Source organism: Podarcis bocagei (genome assembly GCF_964188305.1).
Source record: "Podarcis bocagei genome assembly, chromosome: 7".
Lineage (NCBI taxonomy): Eukaryota > Metazoa > Chordata > Lepidosauria > Squamata > Lacertidae > Podarcis > Podarcis bocagei.
This window is the reverse complement of record NC_138132.1, coordinates 77,210,220-77,233,714: the sequence shown is the minus strand read 5'-3', so window position 1 is coordinate 77,233,714 and position 23,495 is coordinate 77,210,220. Positions and strand designations below refer to the sequence as shown.

Below are 23,495 nucleotides of genomic sequence, written 5' to 3'. Positions count from 1 at the left end.
GGCAAGTACGGTAAGTGGAAAAATTGTTCCATTGTGACCTAGCTCTTTGGCCATGATCACCCTGGAGGCAAGAAAGGCATCTATTATGCGATCATTTATCCAGTTTGATCCTTTCAGTGTGTTTATGTCATAGTCATACACACAGATGTTGCCAACTGAACCAAAGTCCCATGGTTTGTAGACTGAGTGTGGGGAAGGTACAGTTGTGCAATGGGGGAACTGATGTACAAATCAGTGATTTGTCCAAACACTTCTCACTTTGTGTTGAGAATATGGGGCTGCTATAATCAATATCGGTCACTGTCAAATCCTCTTTCCCACCTTTTGGAGTGGAGGTCATCTGAGGCTGAGTGCTTTCCAGGTGTCTCATAGTCAGTTGGTGATCTTAAGGAGTCAAACCCCTCAGCAGCCTGCACTGAATCAGCTGCTGGAGCTACTGTTATCTTTTCCTGCAGTCTGGGGAACTTTCTTCCCGATCTACTCTTCTGTCTTTTATTTCACTTCAACTGTGTGAGCTGCAACTGGCAAGGCTTCCCTGGTTCTGGTGGCATGCCGATAGATTTTGTGGCAGCTATAATATGGTAACAAGTCCTGGCTGATGGGTGCGCACACAATGTCCTGTACGGACTGTGCATGCATGGCAGCCCGTATGGACGCCGTGCGTGTGGCAGCCCGTATGGTCGCCAGGAGAGCGGCTGCCCATACAGCCTGTATGACCGCCATGAGAGGAGCTGCCTGTACGGACGCTACGCGAGCAGCAGCCTGTACAGTCGCCGCGAGAGCAGCTGCCCGTATGAGCCATACGGTCGCTGCGAGAGGGGCTGCCTGTACAGTTGCCGCAAGAGCGGCAGCCAGTACAGCGACCTTACTGTCACTCTCCCCCCAGCATGGCACCCTGGGGCACCATCACCCCGCTGCCCCTTCATATGCCCCTGTAGTCAATCAAATGTACTATGAACAATCTGAAGTCATGCTGGGCACAATTCACCACGAATCCTGTTCTTTTTCTAAAAACACGTGGTGGACTCCAGGAAAGCTGTCAGCAGGCAACATGATTCCCATGGGCACCACGTTGGAAACCCCCTATTTCAAAGTTTGCACTGACAAAATCAGTTCTCAAAAAAACTTGCAGTTAAACCTCCATTTATAATTACTACCCCTGCAAAGCAACCAACTTTTGTCCCAAAACCATTTGTAGCTGAATTGACGCAAGACAGGTGATTGTTTTTCATGGTTACTTTGGTGGTCTCCATCTAGTTGGTTTGATAATTTACATTCACAGGTAAGATCATCACAATCTCTGCCTTGGACATTCTTGAGGTTTAGCAGTGTCAAAAATTTCCAGGTGCAGTTCTTCACAGTGGAAGCTATGAATATGAATGTCATTTTATTTCAATGTTCTTGCTAATGCAGAACCATTTCAGATAGCGTTTGTATTTCGGTCATTCCATGGACATTGGTGTGATCTTACAATATAATTTGGTGGAGTCCATTTAACAATCATGCCGATCCATGAGGATTAAAGTATTTAATATAGTGTTTGTTCCTTGGCTGTGCTCTGTGGTTTTTGTGGTTCGTTCTGTGGTCATATACATCATGTGTGATTTGATAGTGATTTCAGGGTGACCAAACATAAAAAACCTAAGGATCCATGGGGATCTGTGCTTCATGAGAATCTTTTTACAGCATGGCAGTGCCCCAAAGTGATCTGGCCATGAGCAGCATAGGTGGTTGGGTAATGAATATGGGGCGACCCAGAAAACTGTGGAGCCGTAAATTTTAAAAATATATATATATTCAATTTTATAAGGATAAGGAAGTACAGAAAGGGAAACGGGGGAGGGGATAGATAGATAGATAGATGATAGATAGATAGATAGATAGATAGATAGATAGATTAGAAATTTAAAAGACCTATAAAGATTATCAAATCCTACAAAGTACTACTACTACTACTACTACTACTACTACTACTACTACTACTACAAATATATTTGTACCCTGCCCATCTGGCTGGGTTTCCCCAGCCACTCTGGGTGGCTTCCCAAAAAATGAAATAAAAATACATTAAAAAGTCACACATTAAAAACGTCCCTAAACAGGGCTGTCGTCAGATGTCTTCTAAATGTCAGGTAGTTGTTTATCTCTTTGACATCTAATGGGAGGACATTCCACAGGGCGGGCGCCACAACCAAGAAGGCCCTCTGCCTGGTTCCTTGTCACTTTGCTTCTCACAGTGAGGGAACCACCAGAAGGCCCTTGGTGCTGGACATCAGTGTCTGGGCAGAATGATGGGCGTGGAGATGCTCCTTCAGGTATACTGCATCGAGGCCGTTTAGGGCTTTAAAGGTCAGCACCAACACTTTGAATTGTGCTCAGAAATGTACTGGGAGCCAATGTAAGTCTTTCAGGACATGTGTTATATGGTCTTGGTGGCCACTCCCAGTCACCAGACTAGCTGCTGCGTTCTGGATTAGTTGTAGTTTCTGGGTCACCTTCAAAGGTATCCCCACGTAGAGGACATTGCAGTAGTCCAAGCGGAAGATAACAAGAGCATGCACCACTCTAGTGAGGCAGTCTCCGGGCAGGTAGGGTCTCAGCCTGCGTACCAGATGGAGCTGGTAGACAGCTGCCCTGGATACAGAATTGACCTGTGCGTCCATGGACAGCTGTGAGTCCAAAATGACTCCCAGGCTGTGCACCTGGCCCTTCAGGGGCACAGTTACCCCATTCTGGACCAGGGAGTCCTTCACACCAGCCCACCCCCTGTCCCCCAAGAACAGAACTTCATTATTGTCAGGATTCAACCTCAATCCACTAGCTGCCATCCATCCTCCAACCGCCTCCAAGCACTCACACAGGACCTTCACCACCTTCACTGGTTCTGAGTTGAAAGAGAGGTAGAGTTGGGTATCATCCGCATATTGATGGACACCAAGCCCAAACCCCCTGATGATCTCTCCCAGCAGCTTCCTGTAGATGTTAAAAAGCATGGAGGGGAGGACGGAACCCTGAGGCACCCCACAAGTAAGTCTGAACACTCATCCCCCACCACAACTTTCTGGACACAGCCCAGGAGGAAGGAGCAGAACCACTGTATAACAGTGCCCTCAGCTCCCAGCTCCTCTAGACGGTCCAGAAGGATGTTATGATCGATTGTCGCGACCAAGGCAGTTTCAGTCCCATGAGGAGACCTGAATCCCAATTGGAAGGGATCCAAATGGTCTGCATCCTCCAGGCGTGCCTGGAGTTGTTCAGCAACCACCCGCTCAATCACCTTGCCCAAGAATGGAAGATTTGAGGCTGGGCGATAGTTGGCCATACTGGCCGGGTCTGAAGATGTTTTTTTAAGAAGCGGTTTAATGACCGCCTCTTTCAGCTGGTCTGGGAATGCCCCCTCACAGAGGGAAGCATTCACCACCCCGCAGAGCCCATTGCCCAGCCCTTCCCGGCTTGCTTTTATTAGCCAGGATGGGCAAGGATCAAGGAGACAGGTGGTTGGTTTCACGCATCCAAGCAGCCTGTCCACATTCTTGGGGGTAACGGATTGAAATTGATTCCATGCAACTTGACCAGACAGGGCTCTAGCACTCTCTCGCCCCGACCCTGCTCCCACAGTGGTGTCTACCTCCTTCCGTATATGAGCAACTTTATCTGCATAAAAATTTGAAAAATCGTTGCAGGAGGTCTTGGGGTCTTTACAAGGCCCCGGTGGTAAAGGTGGTTCCATTAAATTGCAAACCACCTGGAAGAGTCTCCTGCTACTATTTTCTGTAGATGCTATAGAGGCGGTGAAGAAAGTCTTCTTCGCCATTGCTATCGCCACTTGGTAGGCTCGACATTGAGCTCTAACCTGTGTCCGGTCCAATTCAGAATGAGTTTTCTGCCACTGGCACTCGAGCCGTCTCAGCGATTGTTTCCTCACCCGCAGCTCCAAAGAAAACCACGGGGCTGTCAGGGCTCCATGCAGTCGGAGAGGGCGCTTCGGAGCCAGACAGTCGATAGCCCTGGTCAACTCCACATTCCAGCGGGCCACCAGGGAATCAGCTGAAAGGCCATCAACATGGGATAAAGCATGCCCTACCACTCTCTGGAAACCATTTGGATTCATTAAGTGGCGGGGGCAGACCATCCGCATTGGTCCCACCTCCCTGCAGAGGAGAAGGGTCACGGAGAAGTCCAGTTGCACCAGGAAGTGATCTGACCATGGCACTTCTTTTGTTTCACTTTTACCTAGTGTCATATCACCCATGTCACTATTGGTGAACACTAGGTCTAAGGCATGTCCGTGACTATGAGTTGGGCCAAACTTATTCAGGGACAGCCCCATGGAGGCCATGCTTTCCACGAAGTCCCAAGCAGCCCCTTGTAAGGTCATGTTGGCATGGATGTTAAAATCCCCTAGGACAACCAAACTAGGTATCTCCAGGAGAACATCCGCCACGACCTGAAGCAGCTCGGGCAGGGAATCCTTGGTGCAGCAGGGAGGTCAGTACACCAAAAGGAATCCTGTACTGCCCCTATTGCCCAGCTCCCAGAACATGCACTCAGAGAACTGGGTCTTTCATATGCGCAGAAGCGCCAAATTGCACCAGTGCCTGTGCAGACGTGGCGCTTCAGGATGCGAATGCTGTGGGTTGCGGACGTGCCTCAGTCACGGGTTATGTCTGCAACCCGAGGTTCCACTGTACCAATTTTGTTTTAGGGCTTAATTTGCAGTAAATTTTATTCCTTTATTCATAATTGTTCTCACTGTTCTACTGTGAACTGCTCTTAAAATTTTTGCATCCATTTTGTCATATAAGGTTTTGCTTGTTCGGGCTTGGTGTCATATTTGAGTAATAGTTTATAAATTTTACCCAGAAGGTAGAACTCTGTTATGATGGACTCAGATTCTATCTTTTCACTGATTTTCACTGTATGTTTGCCATACAGTCTTTCTTGAATCTGGATATTAGCTGACAGTATGTAAGCAGTTTCATATTTTTTCTCCTCTTTAATACTTTGGCATGTATTTGATCTGTTCTTGAAGATGAACCATATCTTGGTACAATATATACCGTATTTTTCACTCTATAGGACGCACTGAACCATAGGAGGGGGAGAACAAGGGGGAAAAAAATCTCCCCCTCTCCGCTCAGCGCCCCTTCAGCGAAGCGGGATGAGAAACGGAGCCCCTTCCATTTCTCCTCCAGCTTCACTGAAGGGGCGCTGCGCAGAGAGGAAACATTGTGCAGTGCCTCTCCAGAGAAGCAAAGCCTGGAGAGCAAGAGGGATTGGTGTGCACCGACCCCTCTCGTTCTCCAGGCTTCAGGCGGCTTACCACAAGCCTTCGGAGATCAGCAGGAACTTGCGCTGTGCTCCAAAGGCTTCAGGCGGCTATCCCTGAAGCCTGGACAGCGAGAGGGGTTGGTGCGCACCGACCCCTCTCGCTCTCCAGGCTTCAGCGAAAGCAACGCGTAGCCTCTGGAGCGTGGAGGGAGCGCTCCCTCTGCGCTTCGGAGGCTTCGTGTTGCTATCGCTGAAGCCAAGGAGCCTGCATTCACTCCATAGGACGCACACACATTTCCCCTTAATTTTTGGAGGGTAAAAAGTTGTCCTATAGAGCGAAAAATACGGTAGTCATATATTCTCCTATCGGCTCTAATAATAATATTGCAGTGGTGACATTAACAGTGCAGGTAAGGGGATTTTTGTGATTTTTGTAGTGCAACTCATGATTTGTGAGTTGTGCCCGTGGCTATGATGTGTGATTTGATGGTGAGGTTGGGGAGCCCCAATGCGAAAAGAGTGAGGATCCTTGAGGATCCGTGCTTCAAAACTACCTTTTTGGGCCATGGCGTGCCAGGAAGCCGTGGATCCATAATTTTTATGGTGCAGGCTCTGCTCCTGGCTATGACGTGTGATTTGACAGTGAGTTTGGGTTGGCCCAATTCAAAAAGCGTGAGGATCTATGAGGATCCGTGCTTCAAAACCACATTTTTGGGCCATGGAGTGGCCAGGAAGCAGTGGATCCAAGTTTTTTGTGGTGCAGGCTGTGCCCCTGGGAATGATGTGTGATTTGACGGTGAGTTTGGGGTGGCCCAATGCAAAAAGCGTGAGGATCCATGAGGATCCGTGCTTCGGAACCACGTTTTTGGGCCATGGAGTGGCCAGGAAGCCGTGGATCCGAGTTTTCTGTGGTGCAGGCGCTGCCCCTGGACATGATGTGTGATTTGACGGTGAGTTTGGGTTGGCCAAATGCAAAAAGCATGAGGACCCATGAGGATCCGTGCTTCAAAACCACGTTTTTGGGCCACGGTATGGTCAGGAAGCCGTGGATCCGTGATTTTTGTGGTGCAGGCTGTGCCTCTGGACATGATGTGTGATTTGACGGTGAGTTTGGGTTGGCCCAATGCAAAAAGCGTGAGGATCCATGAGGATCCGTGCTTCAAAACCACGTTTTTGGGCCACGGTATGGTCAGGAAGCCATGGATCCGAGTTTTCTGTGGTGCAGGCTCTGCCCCTGGACATGATGTGTGATTTGACGGTGAGTTTGGGTTGGCCCAATGCAAAAAGCATGAGGACCCATGAGGATCCGTGCTTCAAAACCACGTTTTTAGGCCACGGTATGGTCAGGAAGCCGTGGATCCGTGATTTTTGTGGTGCAGGCTGTGCCTCTGGACATGATGTGTGATTTGACGGTGAGTTTGGGGTGGCCCGATGCAAAAAGCGTGAGGATCCATGAGGATCCGTGCTTCAAAACCACGTTTTTGGGCCACGGTATGGTCAGGAAGCCGTGGATCCGTGATTTTTGTGGTGCAGGCTGTGCCCCTGGACATGATGTGTGATTTGATGGTGAGTTTGGGGTGGCCCGATGCAAAAAGCGTGAGGATCCATGAAGATCCGTTCTTGAAAACCACGTTTTTGGGCCACGGTTTCGCCAGGAAGCCGTGGATCCGTGATTTTTGTGGTGGATGCGGTGCCCATGGCCATGATGTTTGATCTGATGGTGACTTTGGGTTGATCTAGTGCAAAAATCATAAGGATTCATGAGGATCCGTGCTTCGGAACCATGTTTTTGGGCCAGGGCGTGGTCAGGCAGGCGTGGATCTGAGTTTTTTGTGGTGTAGGTTGTGCCCCTGGCTATGATGTGTGATTTGACAGTGAGTTTGGGTTGGTCCAATGCAGAAAGTGTGAGGACCCATGAGGATCTGTTCTTGAAAACCACTTTTTTGGGCCATGGTATGGCCAGGAAGCCATGGATCCGTGATTTCTGTGGTGGATGTTGTGCCCCTGGACATGATGTGTAATTTGAAAGTGAGGTGGGGCTGATCTAGTGCAAAAATCATGAGGATTCATGAGGATCCGTGTTTTTTAACCATGTTTTTGCGCAATTGCGGCACCACGAAACAGTGGATGCGTGATTTTTTTGGTTCCTCCTACAGACTAAGATGTGGTCTACAGTAGCATGGTGTTTTTATTTTGTTTCAATATAAAAATCATATGAATTCATGAGGATCCGTGCCTCGGATCCATGTTTTTATGGTACTGCAGCGTGGCAAAGTGTTGGATCCACGTTTTTTATAGTCCAGTTTGTAGGCGTGCCTTCTAGGTGTGATTTGACACTGCATTTGTTGGAATTATTTTTAAAAAAGTGGAGGATCCATGAGGATCCGTGTAGATCCGCCTTTTATGCAGACCCTCCAAAAGGAAGCAGCAAGCGAGGTTTGTTTCGATCACCTCCACAGCTCTGGACTTTGCAGCCCTCCCCGGGTGTGTTTCCCCCTAACGCTCCCCGCCACCCTGCCATTGTCATTCCGTTGGCGTCGAGGACCGTATAATTTTTCATCCCCGGCGCGGCGCCTCTGGGAATGGTCGACGCCCACCATTGTCTCCCGAAACTCTCCCTCCCCCCTTTCCCTCTCCTCGCTCCTGGTCTCCGGTGCCCTGGCCTCCGCCTGCGGATTGGAAATCAAAGGTGTCATTACAATTTCAAAGGCTCTGCCTGAGCCGCGCTTTAAGCTGCTGCTGCTCAGAGGAGAAGGAACAAATGATGATCTGAAAAGCTGGGTTGCAACCCAGAAAGGCCAGTGAACCTGGTGTGCGCAAAGCCACTTCCTGCTTGCCCAGGAGGTGGGGTTGCGGGCTTCACGCCCACCCCACGTGAGCGGGGGCTGGTTGCAGCCCCCGCGAGAGCAGGGGAATCCCGGCCGGGCCTGCCCCCCCCCCAGCCAGCCAACCAGCTGGCTGGGGGGGCGAGGCCTGTCCTATTTAGGGCCGGTGCTGAGGGGGCTCGCCCTCTTTTCGCCGGCTAGCCCTCACGTTTTGCCCTCCTGTTTGTTTCCCGCATATCAGCTGTTTCTGTTCGTAGGAGATCTTATCTGCGTTGCCTGGAGCGTTCCTGCCTTGCTTCTATGTTGCCTTTTGTTCTTGAGCTGCAGGGCACCTCGTGGAATATGCTGTAGCTTCACAGAAATAGCTCCCTTTTACAGAGAATTTCCAGCATTCGCTGCTGGTGTTGCTTTATTTCTAAATTGCTTGAGGTTCAGTTGTTATCTTTAGTTTTGGAGCTGAAACCAATTTTGGGCTTTTCTCCTTCTGGGGGTTTAAATCACTGTGTGTGCGTTTGTGTGCTTTCCTTCCAGCATCTCTTTTTCACGTCTACAGTTTTACAGGGAGCTCTGTGTGTTTCGGTGCAAGTTCCCTGCCCTCAGGAGCTTGCCGTGCCTGCTGCTGCATGCCCCCTTCAGAGGAATTTATTCAGCTTTGTGGAGCTTTTTCTGCTGATCCGTTGCTTGCCCTCGGCTGCTGACTGCCTGTTCTGCAAGGAGCTCAAGGAAGAACGTTTGGCTCCTCGGACGCAGCGCACCCATCGAATCAGGTTTTGCTGTTGGGGCTTCAGGTTTTAGCTGGGGGTTTGTGCAGGGGAGCATGGTGCAATTAGGCGGAAGGGCAGCTGCGGGAGGAGAGCGGGCTGCGTTTTGTGCCAGTTGTGTTTCATTTTCTTGCCGGGGTAAGGGGCAGAATTTCTTGTTAAATAATCATTTCAGCAGCATTCTTGAGGGGTTGAGTGGGTTCCACAGAGCATCGCTTCCTCTACAGGCTGTTCTATTTTCGCGCGGAAGTTTAGACTTGGAAAACCTCAGAAGCAGCTGCGCCGTTGCCGGGCAACCAGCGCGCCCTGGCCACCATTTCATCCGCCCACGTGCCCTTCCGGGCGGCCGCCATTTTACTATAGGCATCCCACGTGGGAAGTAATTTTACAAACCCTCCCTCTTAAGCTTAACCGGCGAGAAAACTAGGGGAATAATTATCGTTCATAAGGGGTACGTGGGGAATGCCTGCAGGTTTTGCTCTTGAGGCTGCGGAATTTTTCAGTATTAAAGGGCTAGTGTTAAGTGTTTTCGCACGTGTTCATTGTCGCTAGGCAACAGGAACGCATTACGGCTGCCTTTTTGATTGCCCACATGGCCTTGCGGCGGCGGCCATTTTAGGAGAGGCAAAACTACGTTCCCTCACTGTGAGAAGCCAAGTTACAGGGAACCAGGCAGAGGGTTTCTCGGTACAGTGGTACCTCGGGTTATGAACTTAATTTGTTCTGGAGGTCCATTCTTAACCTGAAACTGTTCTTAACCTGAGGTACCACTTTAGATAATGGGGCCTCCCGCTGCCACTGCACCACCACCGCACAATTTCTGTTCTCATCCTGAAGCAAAGTTCTTAACCCGAGGTACTGTTTCTGGGTTAGCAGAGTTTGTAACCTGAAGCGTCTGTAACCCAAGGCACCACTGTAGTGGGGCCCACCCTGTGGAACGCCCTCCCACCAGATTTCAAAGAAATAAACAACTATCTGACTTTTAGAAGACACCTGAAGGCAGCCCTGTTTAGGGAAGTTTTTAATGCTTGATCTTTTACCGTGTTTTTAATATCCTGCTGGAAGCAGCTGGGGAAACCCAGCCAGATGGGCGGGGTATAAATAATAAATTATTCTTATAATATTATTATCACCAGTCTCAGTGGGCACTGAGAGGGTCTCTTGCAGTGACGCTGTTAAGGCAGGACTTTGGAACACACTCCCATGGCCCCAACTCAGGAGAATGAGTAGGGCCGCCTGCAGATGGCCTGGATTTTGCATTACGCATACAATCGCATAACTGGAAATTTGGGTTTGCAGAAGTAAAGGGGATTACAGCACCCTAGGTCAACAATTTATAATTTATTTCCTTGGTGTTGAGAATTTGGACATTTGAGGACTTGCCCTAAGGTCACATGATCCAGGCAGTTCCAGAGACCTAGACGTTGTTTCAGAGGCTTTGAAGAATAAAGTGGTTTCGGGCAATTCCTTGTTCCTCTAGTTTGTAGACCCAGAATTGTTACATGATCTCATTAAGTGCAGGATGGGGAATGCTCTGGGTCCACACCCTGTCCTCCAGAGAGCATATCAGAATTGTTATGGGATCACTGTCCCACAAACAAATCAGGTATGACTTCCCCAGAAACCAATAAGAGAGAATGCTCCATCAATACCGTAGTCTAACCTCTGCGTAAGCAATGTGCAAGGAAATCAGGATGAATGCTCAATAAACAGGTCATCCGGAAGAAGCCTTCAAATGTAATAGACTTGCCACGTATTGCAGTCAGAGGAAGGACTTAAGCTCCTCAGAATAAGGCCAAAGGCTCACCTGGTCCCGCCTCCTCTTCCTGTGGTGGTCAGCCAGGTGTCCCAGTGGAAGGTCTGCGAGTAGGACCTGACTTTAGCAGCCCTCGCCCCACTTGCAGTTCCAGTAGCTGGTATTACTCAGAGACAATTTGCCTCCGACAGTGAAGGTTCAGCATAGCCATTGTGGCTAGTAGCCATTGGAGAGTCGCCATGAATTTGACTAAGAGCTCATCCACACTTACTTTTGCTCAGGTAACAGGTCTGGGCTTTCTTTTTCTTTCTTTCTTTTTTTAAGAAAAATTGGACTTTTTTGACATAAAATACAGTAAGTATTAGGCTAATCTACAAAACAGGAATAATAATAATACCAGAGAAAAAAGAGAAGAGGGGTAGAGAAAGAAAATACCTACAAGGCCCTTTACCATATTTATATCCTATATCCTGTCATTTTCCCACATGTGGAGAGGTAGAGACACCCCCCCCATCTCCCACTTTCCAGGTCCATATCTGAGTGCTGGTGTTTTGTTGCTGTTTTTCCCCCTGGTGAAAACTTGTTCTTTACTGCTGAATTAGAGCAAATGGCAATTCCCAATTGCCATTTGCTCCAATTCAGTATTAAATAGCGGGTTTTCATGAGGGAGGCGGGGTCAGGGGAGGAAGCACTGGGGCACTGGGCTTTAAAACGGGTCGGCAAGGTTTACCTTGCCTGGGGTGGTTCACTCCAGCAGAGATCCCTCTGTGGGCCTGCGATATCCGGTGTTTGCATCTGCACAGACACGATTTCCAGTGTCTGCACATGCGCAGACACAATTTCCGGCACCGCAAAAGCAAGTTCCCGTGCCACGCTGCACCAGTTTAGCACAGCTGAGCAGGCTACTTGGTTCAGGGGCAGCTCGTGGGCTGGTTAAACGACCCCCATGGGCCGCTTGTGGCCCATGGGCCTTACATTGCTGACCCCTGCTTTAAAACATGCACCTGTTTCTAAAAAGCACAGGGCAAAAGGTAAGAATGGGGGAGCCCAAATCCTCTTCTTAAGCCATCCCAGTGGTGGCCGTCGCTACCTTCCATGGGAGCGAATTCCAGAGTTTGACTATGGAGACCTCACACCAAAGGAATCTTGCTATGAGCATGCGCACAATCACAATCAAGTTGCCTGTTGAGGTGGCGGTAAAGGGAGATGGGAAAAGTTTCTCTCAATATTTTATTCTGTTGCTCTCATATATTATCTACACATAGTAAATTCCTGCACTCTGCTAAGATGGTTACACAGCTAAAAAAATGCAGTTATTTGCAAAAGCCTAAAACAGACAGGGCAGGAGGCCGCTTCCTGCCTAATCAGCTATTTGGAACTGCTGATGTTAGCTACAGGTCAGAAGGTCGCTTCCTGCCCAGCCAGAAACTGCTGTTAACCGAAAAACCACTAGCAAGATGTTTCCTGCTTTACTTCTGCTTTTAAGTAATGCAAGAATAAGAAGAGATACGAAGGAAAAGCTTAGCTAGCAAAAGAAGACACGTGTACAAGGAGGTGGGAGGGAGTGCTTGGCTTAGCAGAAAGACAGGAATGTCTAGCAAGCAATAAAAATGTGTTTAGCAAGCAAGTCTGCGGGTATAAGAAAGTCTGCTGAAATGTCTTGCTTTACAGCCAGTACATTTTTAGGAACTATCTAGTTGGCTGTCTCTGAGTACAGACCTTGACTCTGTGCTCAGATCTCAATAAACTCTTTTTCTCCAAAGAAGATATTGCTTTCCTGGTACTTTTGTTCCCTCCGAGGTCCAGGGGATGGCGTGGCTAATGGATCCCTAGGTAAATAAGGCTTCATCTCTCTGGGGGCTCGCTCGGGATAAGCCCCCTCTCCAAATACGGACCGGAGGGCCAGGCTCAACCAAGGTGAACAGCTCCGATCGGCGTTCGCATTTCCAGTGCACACCCTGCCAGTTTGTAGGGGGAAATTGCCACACCGTCCTGGAGTGGAGACATCTGGTTGAGGGAGAATAAGAGGACAGAACGGCGCCGAGGGGACAGGTCCGCAGCGGAAAAGGTAAGCCCGAAGGAAAGGGCTAGGGGCCCGAGGGAAAGGGCTAGGGGCCCGAGGGAAAGGGCCAGAGGCCTGATCAGCCTCACCTGGTAGTTGGCAGTACAGTGCCCGGCAGTAAGAATGCCACCAGGAAAGGAATTGGTAAAGGTTTGGGAAAGGGAATGGGGAAGAGGGAATTAAGTGTTTTGTTGACATGTGTGTCAGATACTCCAGTGGATGAATTGTTGAATGAGGGCCAAGGCTTAGTGTCCCCTTGGCCGAGCGATTGTAGGGTTGTGCATTTTCTGACAAAATGTAGCATGTGGAGTGTGAGAGAATTTTGAAACCCAGTTAGGAGCGGTAGTATCTGAAAAAATAGGGTCTGGAGCAAGCCAATGTATTCCTCTGGAATGCTTTTTAAATAACTGGAAAACAGCCACGAAGAGTGATGATTCAAATTGAAAAACAGAGACTCAAAACTTTATGTGAGGTGGACTTGCCAACCCAGGGAACTGCGTGGTTTTGATTTGCAATTAATCAACCCCCTGTGGCAAATCAACCCCCTGTGGCAAAATATATTAAATGTCCACCCAGACCAGATCCCCTATATTTCTACATGGAAGACCAATGTAAAAAAAGAATCTACCATGGCTAAAGTCTTGCTGTGACAGCAACACACAGAACAGGATTTGTACAGTGAAGCCTCTGGTGTTAGAAGACCCAGAAGATGAGGAGAGGGGAGTGATTAAGCCACCACCTTACACTCCACCAACAGCCCCTCCAACCCCCCCCCAGGCCAAGATCAAGAAGCACAGGGAGGTGCTGGTGTAGGGGGAGGAGGACCTGCGAAGGAGGATAGTGAGACGGAAGAAGAGGAAGAATTTAGGAAGACACTAGATGATATGAATCAAGGAAAGAAAATGTGGACAAAAAGACAGAAAAAGAGACTAAAGGAGTTTGCAAAGCCATTTGAGGGAGGAGTTGGATGTAAGCCCCTTGTTAGTTGAGGCAGCAGAATGCTGCACCCCTGAAAAGAGGAAGAGATGGCAACGTAAGTGGGGACAGGTGGCGAAGAGAGTTATGTCTCACAGACAGTATGAGAAAACCAGGAAGGATCAGGCAGCCGGAGAAATGCCCCTTCAGAGGGTTTATGATCCACCAGCCCCTGTCCCAGCTGGACAAACGAAAGCACCACAGACAGCATATACCCTTTTCAAGTGCAGATGTTTGTAATTGAAGAAATCAGAACCCCTCTTTTGAGGAGAATCCAGCAAAGATTGTAAAATTGTTTGAAGGGATTTTTTTTTAAACCTATAATCCCACTTATGATGATGAACAATATCCCCTGGACTCACTACTAACTACAGAAGCATTGCTTGGCCCCTGCATGAGTCAACTAGGGGAATAGAGAAGGATCCTTTTATATGGGGCAGGAAACAGCAGCAGGCTATTCAGGATCTCAAAGTGACATTACAACAAGCCCCAGTGCTTGGCATCCAAACCCCGAGAAGCTTTTTACCCTGTTCATAGATGAAGACCAGGGGGGTAGCCAAGGGAGTCTCATGCCAGAAACTGGAAAATTGGCAGCAACCTGTCAAATACTTGTCAGAGAAGCTAACCCCAACAGAACAGAGGTTGCCCCCCCCCTGTATGAGAGCGATTGTGGCAGTGGCCACCCTACTCACAAAGGCAGATAAATTCACGTTTGGACAGGACACTAGCTGTGTAACTCCAAGAGGAAGTGCCAGATGCTGTTATTACATTCACGCCTGAAGTTTCAGGTTACCACAGCCCTTAACCCAGCTACCTTATTACAGGTAGGAGAAGGTGAACAAGGGAGCTGCCCACTCAGTCTTACCTGTGCCTGTAACAAAACCCACAAACCAAGTGGTTAATATAATTGGAGCCACAGGTAAATCACAAAAGGCCCCGTTTTTGCAGTCTGTTACCTGCTGCCTAGACAAATTTTTGTATATACCAGAGTGTCCCATTCCTGTATTGGGCCGAGACTTGTTAACAAAATTACAAGCCCAGATTTCCTTCCAACCAATGGGGAAAGTAATGATGACAACTGGACCAGCAGGAGAGTTTTCTTTAGAAATACCCCTGAGAGACCATTGGTACTTGATGATGGTAAAAGAAGAGGAGGGAATCCTCCCTGTTAGCCTGCTTCATGATGTTGACCCTGGACTATGGGCGGAAGATAAAAAACCAATACCCCATCCCACGACAGGCAGCTGAAAGAGTGTGGGTGCATTTGAAGCGATTGATTCAACATGGAATTTTGAAACAATGCCAATCACAGTGAAACACCCCACTGTTGCCAGTGAAGAAGGAGGATGGTGGGTACTGCATATAGGCCCCAAAGTTCTGGAAAATAGGAAAGGAAGAACAGGACTTTGAAAAACCATTGACCCAAGAAACAGGGTCTGATTGGGTGTCCATGTTGCCCTTGGCTTTGCTTAGATTTTGTAGCCTCCCATTGAAACGTATTCACTTGTCATCCTTTTGAAGTGATGTTTGGAAGACCGGTTCCTTATGTGTGCATGCTTTCACCTATCCCTGCTCAAGATGTGGAATTGAACAATTATGTACAGTCTCTCTCTCGAGATTTTCTCTCTCAACCCAGGCCCGAACTCCTTGCGTGACCAGTTTGAGCCAGGTGACGAGGTGTGGATGAGACTGGTCCCAGGCACCACTGCAACCGTGCTGGAAGGGCCCATCTGCTCTCCACACCCACAGCTGTGAAGATCGCTGGCACCACCCCTTGGGTCCACCACATTCAAGTGGGGAAAGCTGCTTCAGATTGGACTGTGTCTCAGCATCCTGAAGATCCCCTCCAGTGACGACTGCCTTGCTGATATCACTCCAGAGGCTGATATCTCTACGCACGGTGAAGAATTGGATGGGAGGGGCGCCCACAGGCAGCGCCCCCAACGTAGACATTTGTTCTCCAGCCAATTTAGAGGCACCACCAGAACTTTTGATATTGGTACCAGAACTCACTCCAGATGATGTGGAACCACGTTACACCCTTGATGAACAGCAGTGGACCAGCCAAGAAGGAGCAACGCTCCAGGAAGGACCAGACAGCCGTGTTTTTGTGCCCCAACATCTGGCCAGCACAATTGTAAAGAATTACCACGAGTCCACCCATTTGGGAGGCCCAGCTACTAAAGCACACCTTGGGAGAATATTCTACCTCAACTAACTGCTGCTATATCTAACTGCTGCTATATCCCAAAATGTGCCCTGTGCGCCAACCAAGAGACTGAGAACTATCACCCTTTGAACTTCTATATGGCAGGCCAACCCCTTTCGTCCGAGACAGCCCCGCCAGTTTGGGGCAGATGGGAGATCACATCACCCAAGAACAAGTGCAATCCCTGTGTTTGTTGTGTGTGTTTGCTTTCTTTCCAGGTATTCCCTCGAGCGTACACCTGCAGTCCCGCGGCAGTCTCGCTGAGCCGGTTCACCAGTTCCTCTGGGTGACAGCGTCTGGCGACCCCCTCATCCCCAACTGCAGTGAAAGTAGTCGAGGTGATCCCCTGGGTACATCACACGCATCTGAAGAAGGGTGTCTGGACTTGCAAGAGAAATCCTGCTGACCCTCTGAAGTTGATCATCACCTTGTGTCTGACGCTACCAGGAAAAAGCGTTAGGCCACGGGCGACGAGATCCTGCGACTAATCATCACAAGGACAGTTACAAAGACTTTCTCTTTTCTCTCTTATTTTCTTTATTGACTTGCTCTATGTCTTATTGCCCTGACCCTACCGAACCATACCAACCCTATTGGCCTGCTGGCCTCTGCTACGACTGGTTCGTCTTGCCGGTGGTAAGAGATGGCGTGCTCCTTGGCTATTGGAAACTGGGGTTTGATGAGATTACCGTATTGAGACACCCCACTACCCCGTTGTGGCTCCTCTCCCACACCACTGACCAGCACGCGTGGACAGTGCTCTTATCTGGAAGGTAAAGCACTGTACCAACCTCATTTGATAGACCAGGTCCTACTCTTAACCCAGGTCATAGATGGGACAGAACCTATCTTAATGCAAGTATTGCAGGGGTGGGAGCCTTAGCCAGGTGTGCATTGAAATTACTAAACAAGTGCCAGTAAGAATTGCCACCCCAGGATTTCAGCTTCCATATGCTCTGGTCACTAGGGAGGCAGCACGAGAGTTCAATCCACCCAACAGGGCTAATAGAAAAATTGACCCACATAGTGGGAGCATCAGCTCACCGGTGGGCTCTCATCCTTGAGGCTCAACAGGTAGTCGGGCACAAATATCAGTGGGCTCTTCAACAATGAGCACACCCCCTGAATATTGGTGGGAGGAACCATGGAGATATTGGGTTTGGTGGGTAGGAGTGATATGTACCGCCCTTGTCATATGGATGCTCTCGTATTTCTGTTGGCATGAACGGTATCGTATTTGTGGGAAGAATAGGCCCAATAATGCTTCTATTGCTTTTCTGCTTCTGTATACCCTGCTTAATGCAATGCCTGCAACATATGATGGAAAAGATGATGTCTCGCATGATGGGACCTCGCGTGATTGCTGTAATGAGAGAATATAGACCCCTACCCCAGAACGAATCTAAGTAATAGATTGTTCAAAAGAAGAGGACGGAGTAAAGGGAGATGGGAAAAGTTTCTCTCAATATTTTATTCTGTTGCTCTCATATATTATCTACACATAGTAAATTCCTGCACTCTGCTAAGATGGTTACACAGCTAAAAAAATGCAGTTATTTGCAAAAGCCTAAAACAGACAGGGCAGGAGGCCGCTTCCTGCCTAATCAGCTATTTGGAACTGCTGATGTTAGCTACAGGTCAGAAGGTCGCTTCCTGCCCAGCCAGAAACTGCTGTTAACCGAAAAACCACTAGCAAGATGTTTCCTGCTTTACTTCTGCTTTTAAGTAATGCAAGAATAAGAAGAGATACGAAGGAAAAGCTTAGCTAGCAAAAGAAGACACGTGTACAAGGAGGTGGGAGGGAGTGCTTGGCTTAGCAGAAAGACAGGAATGTCTAGCAAGCAATAAAAATGTGTTTAGCAAGCAAGTCTGCGGGTATAAGAAAGTCTGCTGAAATGTCTTGCTTTACAGCCAGTACATTTTTAGGAACTATCTAGTTGGCTGTCTCTGAGTACAGACCTTGACTCTGTGCTCAGATCTCAATAAACTCTTTTTCTCCAAAGAAGATATTGCTTTCCTGGTACTTTTGTTCCCTCCGAGGTCCAGGGGATGGCGTGGCTAATGGATCCCTAGGTAAATAAGGCTTCAGCGGCTTTTCAATGTGCACTGCTGATGTGAACGGGGGCGGGACATGAACTGGGACTCTGTGCCAACGGGGCGGGGCATGCACAGGGCTCCGTACAAAACCCAGAAGGTTCCCAATGCCCTTGGTGTTGCCAGGATCTATGCACAGCTGCCCCGTGTGGCGAGCCTTTGAACTGCAGGGGGCAGCCTTCTCTGCGAAGAACCTTCAGGCCCCGGACTGACTCCGCCCACTCAGGCTTCCGCAGCCAATTCCAAACTTACTTGTTTTTCATTATGAGTGACAGGGAAGGGCAGATCTTCCCCAGGTAGGGCTGGGAAACACCTGGAGCACCACTGTCAGTCAGAGTAGACAATAATGAGTTTGATGGACCAAGGCCATTATTGTATAGATTTGTGGAGTCCTGCTGTCATTCTGCCTTCTTTTCCCAGCATTCCAGAGTGCAAAGTTTCCTGTGGCAATTTATCGGGACGCCTTGGAACAAGCTTGGCACACCACTGGCACACGATAGTGAGGACTTTTCATGTCCAGCGCCAGCCCTGTTCTGATAGGGCCAATGTGCTTCCATCTGCGTGGGCACCCCACTTTCTCTTTAGTTCCACCCCCTGGCCCAGTACTGACTGCCATTTTGATTTCCCACAATGCCTCTGGCTCACATTGACCCAGGGCATTGTGGGAGGCAGGGCAAAGGTCTGCCGGGACTCAGAAGAGCCCACTGTGCCGCTGCAAACCCGGAGTCCTCAAACATATGCACCACAAAGTCCCCGGGGCAGAAATCAAGCCTGCTCACTAATGCAGGAAATCCTTCACAATTCTAGCAACAGTTCCTAAGCAGCAGTTGCTAGGCGACTGGCCCTTGTTGATAGTGCTGAGACCTGCCTTTGAGCTGCCCAGGAAGAGGGAAAATAGTTTGCTGCCTATAGATGCTCAGAGTGCCAGGGCTGGGCCGCTTGAGACGCTGGTGTCGCCTGAGCACAGAGAAAAAAACACACGCCGAGCCTCCAAAACCCCGGGCCTGCTTGGGAAGCGGGGAGTTTGGCCGGCTTTAGACTTCCGTATGGCTCGGCTGGAATACAAACTCACAAATGCTTTATTAAAGCATTTAGGGCGTGCCAAGTTAAGGTTAGAGCTTCTGTTACTTTGCTTTCTGTTTGGGTTGGGTCTTTGTTTATTTATCATTTAGGCAAGCTGCCTTACCCTGAGTCGGACCATTGGTCTGCTTAGCTCAGTACTGTCTACACTGACTGGCAGCAGCAGCTCTCCAGGGTTTCAGGCAGGGGTCTCTCCCAGCCCTACCTGGAGATTCCAGGGATTGAACTTGGGACCTTCTGCATGCAAAGTAGATACTCTACTACTGAGCTTTGGCCATTCCATTAGGAAATGGGAACGCAGAAGCCTCCCTGGTGGGGAGTCAGACCATTGGGCCATCTAGTTGTGTAGTGTCTAGGGAGAGCCCTATTCCCTTAAGGTGTTGCAATTCCCAGAGTGGCCTAACAACCAATCCCTCATCACAGGGAACTCTGGGAACTGTAGTTCTTTCATGGGAATATTAGGTTTCCTAACAACTCTCAGCACTCTATTCAACACATCTCCCAGAATTCTTTGGGGGGAAGCCCTGGCTGTTTAAAGTGGTATTAGGTAAAGGTAAAGGGACCCCTGAGCATTAGGCCCAGTTGTGACTGACTCAGGGGTTGTGGCCCTCATCTCGCTTTCTTGGCCGAGGGAGCCAGCGCACAGCTTCCGGGTCATGTGGCCAGCATGACTAAGCCGCTTCTGGCAAACCAGAGCAGCGCACGGAAACGCCAGTTACCTTCCCGCCGGAGTGGTACCTATTTATCTACTTGCACTTTGACGTGCTTTCAAAATGCTAGGTTGGCAGGAGCAGGGACCAAGCAATGGGAGCTCACCCCATTGCAGGGATTCGAACGGCATTGTTCTCTCCCCATCCCCATTTTATTGCCACAACAACTCTGTAGGGTAGGCCCCACGCTGAGGCAGGGACTGCCCCAAGGCCACTCCAGTGAGCTTCACAGCGGGGTGAGGGATTCAAACCCTGGTCTCTTCCTCATTGGCTCCATTGCTATCTGAACTTGCAGTTCCTCTTTGCTTATTTTCACAGCCACTGTCCGGAGCACAGATGGGCGTCGTCCATGGAGCTCCCCAGCAAGCGATCAATCTTCTGTCTTCCAAGTGAACCAGGCGAGGATATGGGCGCTGAGGAAAGCAGGCCGCAGCCTCCGCTGAGGTCGAAAGAGATGGCCCTCAGACTGGAGCCCATCGCAGAGACCGTCAGCAACTTTGAACTGAGCAGCAGTGAGCAAGCGGAGGCCGTGGGCCTCCAGGGTCCCTCCGGAATGAATTTGGGGGACCTTGAGACAAACCCAGTTAAAGGAGACCCGGTTACAGGGACTGGCCAAGCCCAGAGACAGTCTCCAGAAAGGACCCCGCTGGAGGCTGCAAGCCCAAGGGCGGGAGGCAGCGAGGTTTCGCTGGAGGGGAGCTCGTCCCAGGAGGAAGGAGGGTGTGAGGAGGGTCCTGCCCATGGCCAGGAAGCTGGCGCAGAGGCGAGGCCGCCCAGGCCCACTCAGCACTCCGCCAGAAACCCACTCCCCATGTCCCACTCCAGCTCGAAGGTAAACCCCAAGGGGGTCTTAGCGGGCGGCGCTGGCAAGCGGAGGAAGAAGCGCAGAGGACGAGGAGGTAATCAGAGCCCTTGAGGGATCTCCAGGGGTGGCACCAGGAGAATCCCGGGTTAGAGAAGCAGGGTGCGGGGGGAGGACAACCGACCCTAGCAATGCCCACCTCACCTCTACTGGTTGGGCGCAGGGGAGTGGTGGGAGGAACCAGCTGGGGAACCACCAGAGGTAATGGGGCAATGAGGAGTGGTCCGAGGGAGACAGAGGGGTGGGAGCTTGTCGTAGCAGGAGGGGGAGACACCCCTGACTCTTCACCAGCCTGACTCATCTCTGCCTCTGTGTCTCCTTCTACTCCCCTGCTTCATGTCAGCCTCTGATTCTCGACTCTCCCAGCTCACAAAGCCCTGCTACCTCCTCAGCTTGCAACACCTCCTCTTCCCGGTCTTCTCTGGGACTCCCAGTAGTCCTACCACCACTTCCTGGGCTCCGAGCCGTCTTCCCTTGGGGTTTCCTCAGCTGGTTCTTCCCACCGTTCCTCTGTGTCCGATCTGCCCATGACACCCCCCTACTTTTGGCTTGGGTTGGCCTCTCTGAAAACCATCCCTCCTACCCTGTAAGTGGTGTCCACACAACAGGCTGCTTGCACCCTTTAGAGAAAAAAAAATGAAACCCCAAGTGTCATTATTCTCTTAAATTGTTACCCGCCTTCCACTTTGAGGCCTGTCCCAGGGCAAGTTGTGACAATGGAAAATACAGTTTGAAGGGTCTAAAAACTTCCATTAAAATATTACCACCAAAAAACAGGGTGAGGATTAACGCTGGACCCAACCTTATAGCTTGCACCAAATGCTAATCCTACTCAGAGTAGACTCATTGAAATGCATGGACATGGCTAACTTGGGTCTGTTGATTTCAGTGGGTTTGTACTGGGTAAGACTGACTAGCACTGGATACAACCCAGTGTGGCAGAGTCAGCTAAGTTGCTGCACTAATGGAAGCCGGCACAACAGAACCTGCTAGTGCAACATGACTCTCTCCCCTGTCCTTCCCTTGTGCCCCCTTTGGAGCTGCTTGGGAGATTTGACAAACCCCCAGAACAGCCCATGGAGGAGGAGAGGTGGGATCATATGGCCCAGATGACTGCTGTTGTCAGGCAGGCCAGCAAGACAATGTCTGAAAAGGGAGCTGCAAAAATGGCACATTATACTGTACAACTCGTGCTTCCAGTTGCCAGCAGATAAGGTGGCAGATCGGTGGGCATTGCCAGAGGCTGATATTCACGGGACGCACCAGGTCTGCTTCCATGCATTTCATCTCAAATGGATCAGTTTTGGGACTGTATTCCACATATCCGCTCAGCATCTATCAAAAAAAGGCAAAAAAGAAAAAAGGCAGAGGCTTTGTTCTCCCTCCCCTTGCCAAGAACTTCATAAAACCGAAATCGTCCAAGTGAGACTTATAGAAGAACAAATTAGAAATACGGGGAAGGGGTATATAAAAACAGGTCCCATTAGCAGGCAATTTGGCTAGAAGCGAAGATGGTAGCTTCATTAATAGGGCAATTTAGCTGAGGGGGTTTTTTAGAGGGGAGGGGCAGGTGTGTGCGCGCGCCACAAATATTTGTATGCTATAAAAATGCAAAAAGACAAAGACAAAGCCCTGTTATTTTATTTCCCTGGCAATATTGGTTTGCTAATTGTCCTATTACAATCCTGGCAATAAAGTGCATATTGGTTTATCGCAAAAGAGTGCAGGTTGGAGACATTTGAATAAAAGGAATAGCACCTGGAACTGTGCTGAAATTGAGTTGGAAACAATGGAATAATTTGAGGCCACCTGGCAACGTGAGAACATAGGAAGAGCCTTGCTGGATCAAGCCAAAGGCCCGTCTGGACCCAACATCCTGTATCCCCACAGTGGCCAATCAGATGGCTCCAGGAAGCCCCCAGGTGGGGCGTGAAGGCAGCAGCCTCCTCTCACTGTTATTCATAAGAGCAGCCCCACTGGATCAGACCAGAGGCTCCTCCTATTTTCGCAGTGGCAGACTAAATGCCTCTGGGAACCCTGCAAGCAGGACCTGCATGCAACAGAGTTCTACTGACTTGCATTTCCCGGCAACTGCCATTCAGAGGCACACTGCCTCTGCCAGCCAGACCAACTGGAGCAGGGGCAGCAGGTTGACCCCCACATTGGGGTCACATCCAGCGGGAGATACCGCTGGGAGAAGGAGGCAGAGGGCAGTCCTTGCTTGGCTTCCTCCTCCCTGCATGGGGAGTTAGCCATGATGATTACCGTATTTTTCGCTGTATAAGACTCACTTTCTCCCTCCTAAAAAGTAAGGGGAAATGTGTGTGCGTCTTATGGAGCGAATGCAGGCTGCACAGCTATCACAGAAGCCAGAACAGCAAGAGGGATTGCTGCTTTCGCTGCACAGTGATCCCTCTTGCTGTTCTGGCTTCTGGGATTTGGAATATTTTTTTTCTTGTTTCCCTCCTCCAAAAACTAGGTGTCTTATTGTCTGGTGCGTCTTATAGAGCGAAAAATACTGTAACTTCAGAGAATCTGCTTTGAAGATGTCTAGCAGTAGCCACAACTCAACAGTAGCCTTCCCATCAACCTTTCTCCTCCCTTGAGTGCAACATTTCAAATTGTGGACAGACAACCTTTCTCTTAACTGGAGGCACCAGGGATGGAACCGGTGACCTTTGACCCTTCCCCCAAAGTTAACATACAGCTGGGAGAGGCGGAGCCCAGGTTAGGGCGAAGCCAAGATGGAACCATGTGGGCTCAGGGGCGGAGCCTGGCACAGTCTGCTGGGTCTCTGTTGGAAACTGGATGGAATCAGGAGGTGGAGGAGATCCAGGGCAGAGCCTGGTGGGGCGTAGAATGCAGATTTGACTGCTTTTCAGACTCCAGT

The 23,495-nt window shown here is 49.6% G+C and overlaps 1 protein-coding gene across 2 annotated transcripts in view; it reads left to right on the top strand.

Annotated features, from left to right (window-relative positions):
• The first annotated feature begins 18,368 nt into the window (after nt 1-18,368).
• LOC308590993 (protein polyglycylase TTLL10-like) overlaps nt 18,369-23,495 on the top strand; it is a 48,664-nt gene continuing 43,537 nt past the window's right edge. Inside the window, exons 1-2 of one of the 2 annotated variants that reach the window (XM_081201478.1) lie at nt 18,369-19,064; nt 20,062-20,642. In XM_081201478.1, coding sequence (XP_081057604.1) covers nt 19,000-19,064; nt 20,062-20,642 — 646 coding nt within the window. In that variant the 5' untranslated portion in view covers nt 18,369-18,999. The remainder of the gene's footprint in view (nt 19,065-20,061; nt 20,643-23,495) is intronic. The other variant, XM_081201477.1, reaches the window with a different exon arrangement.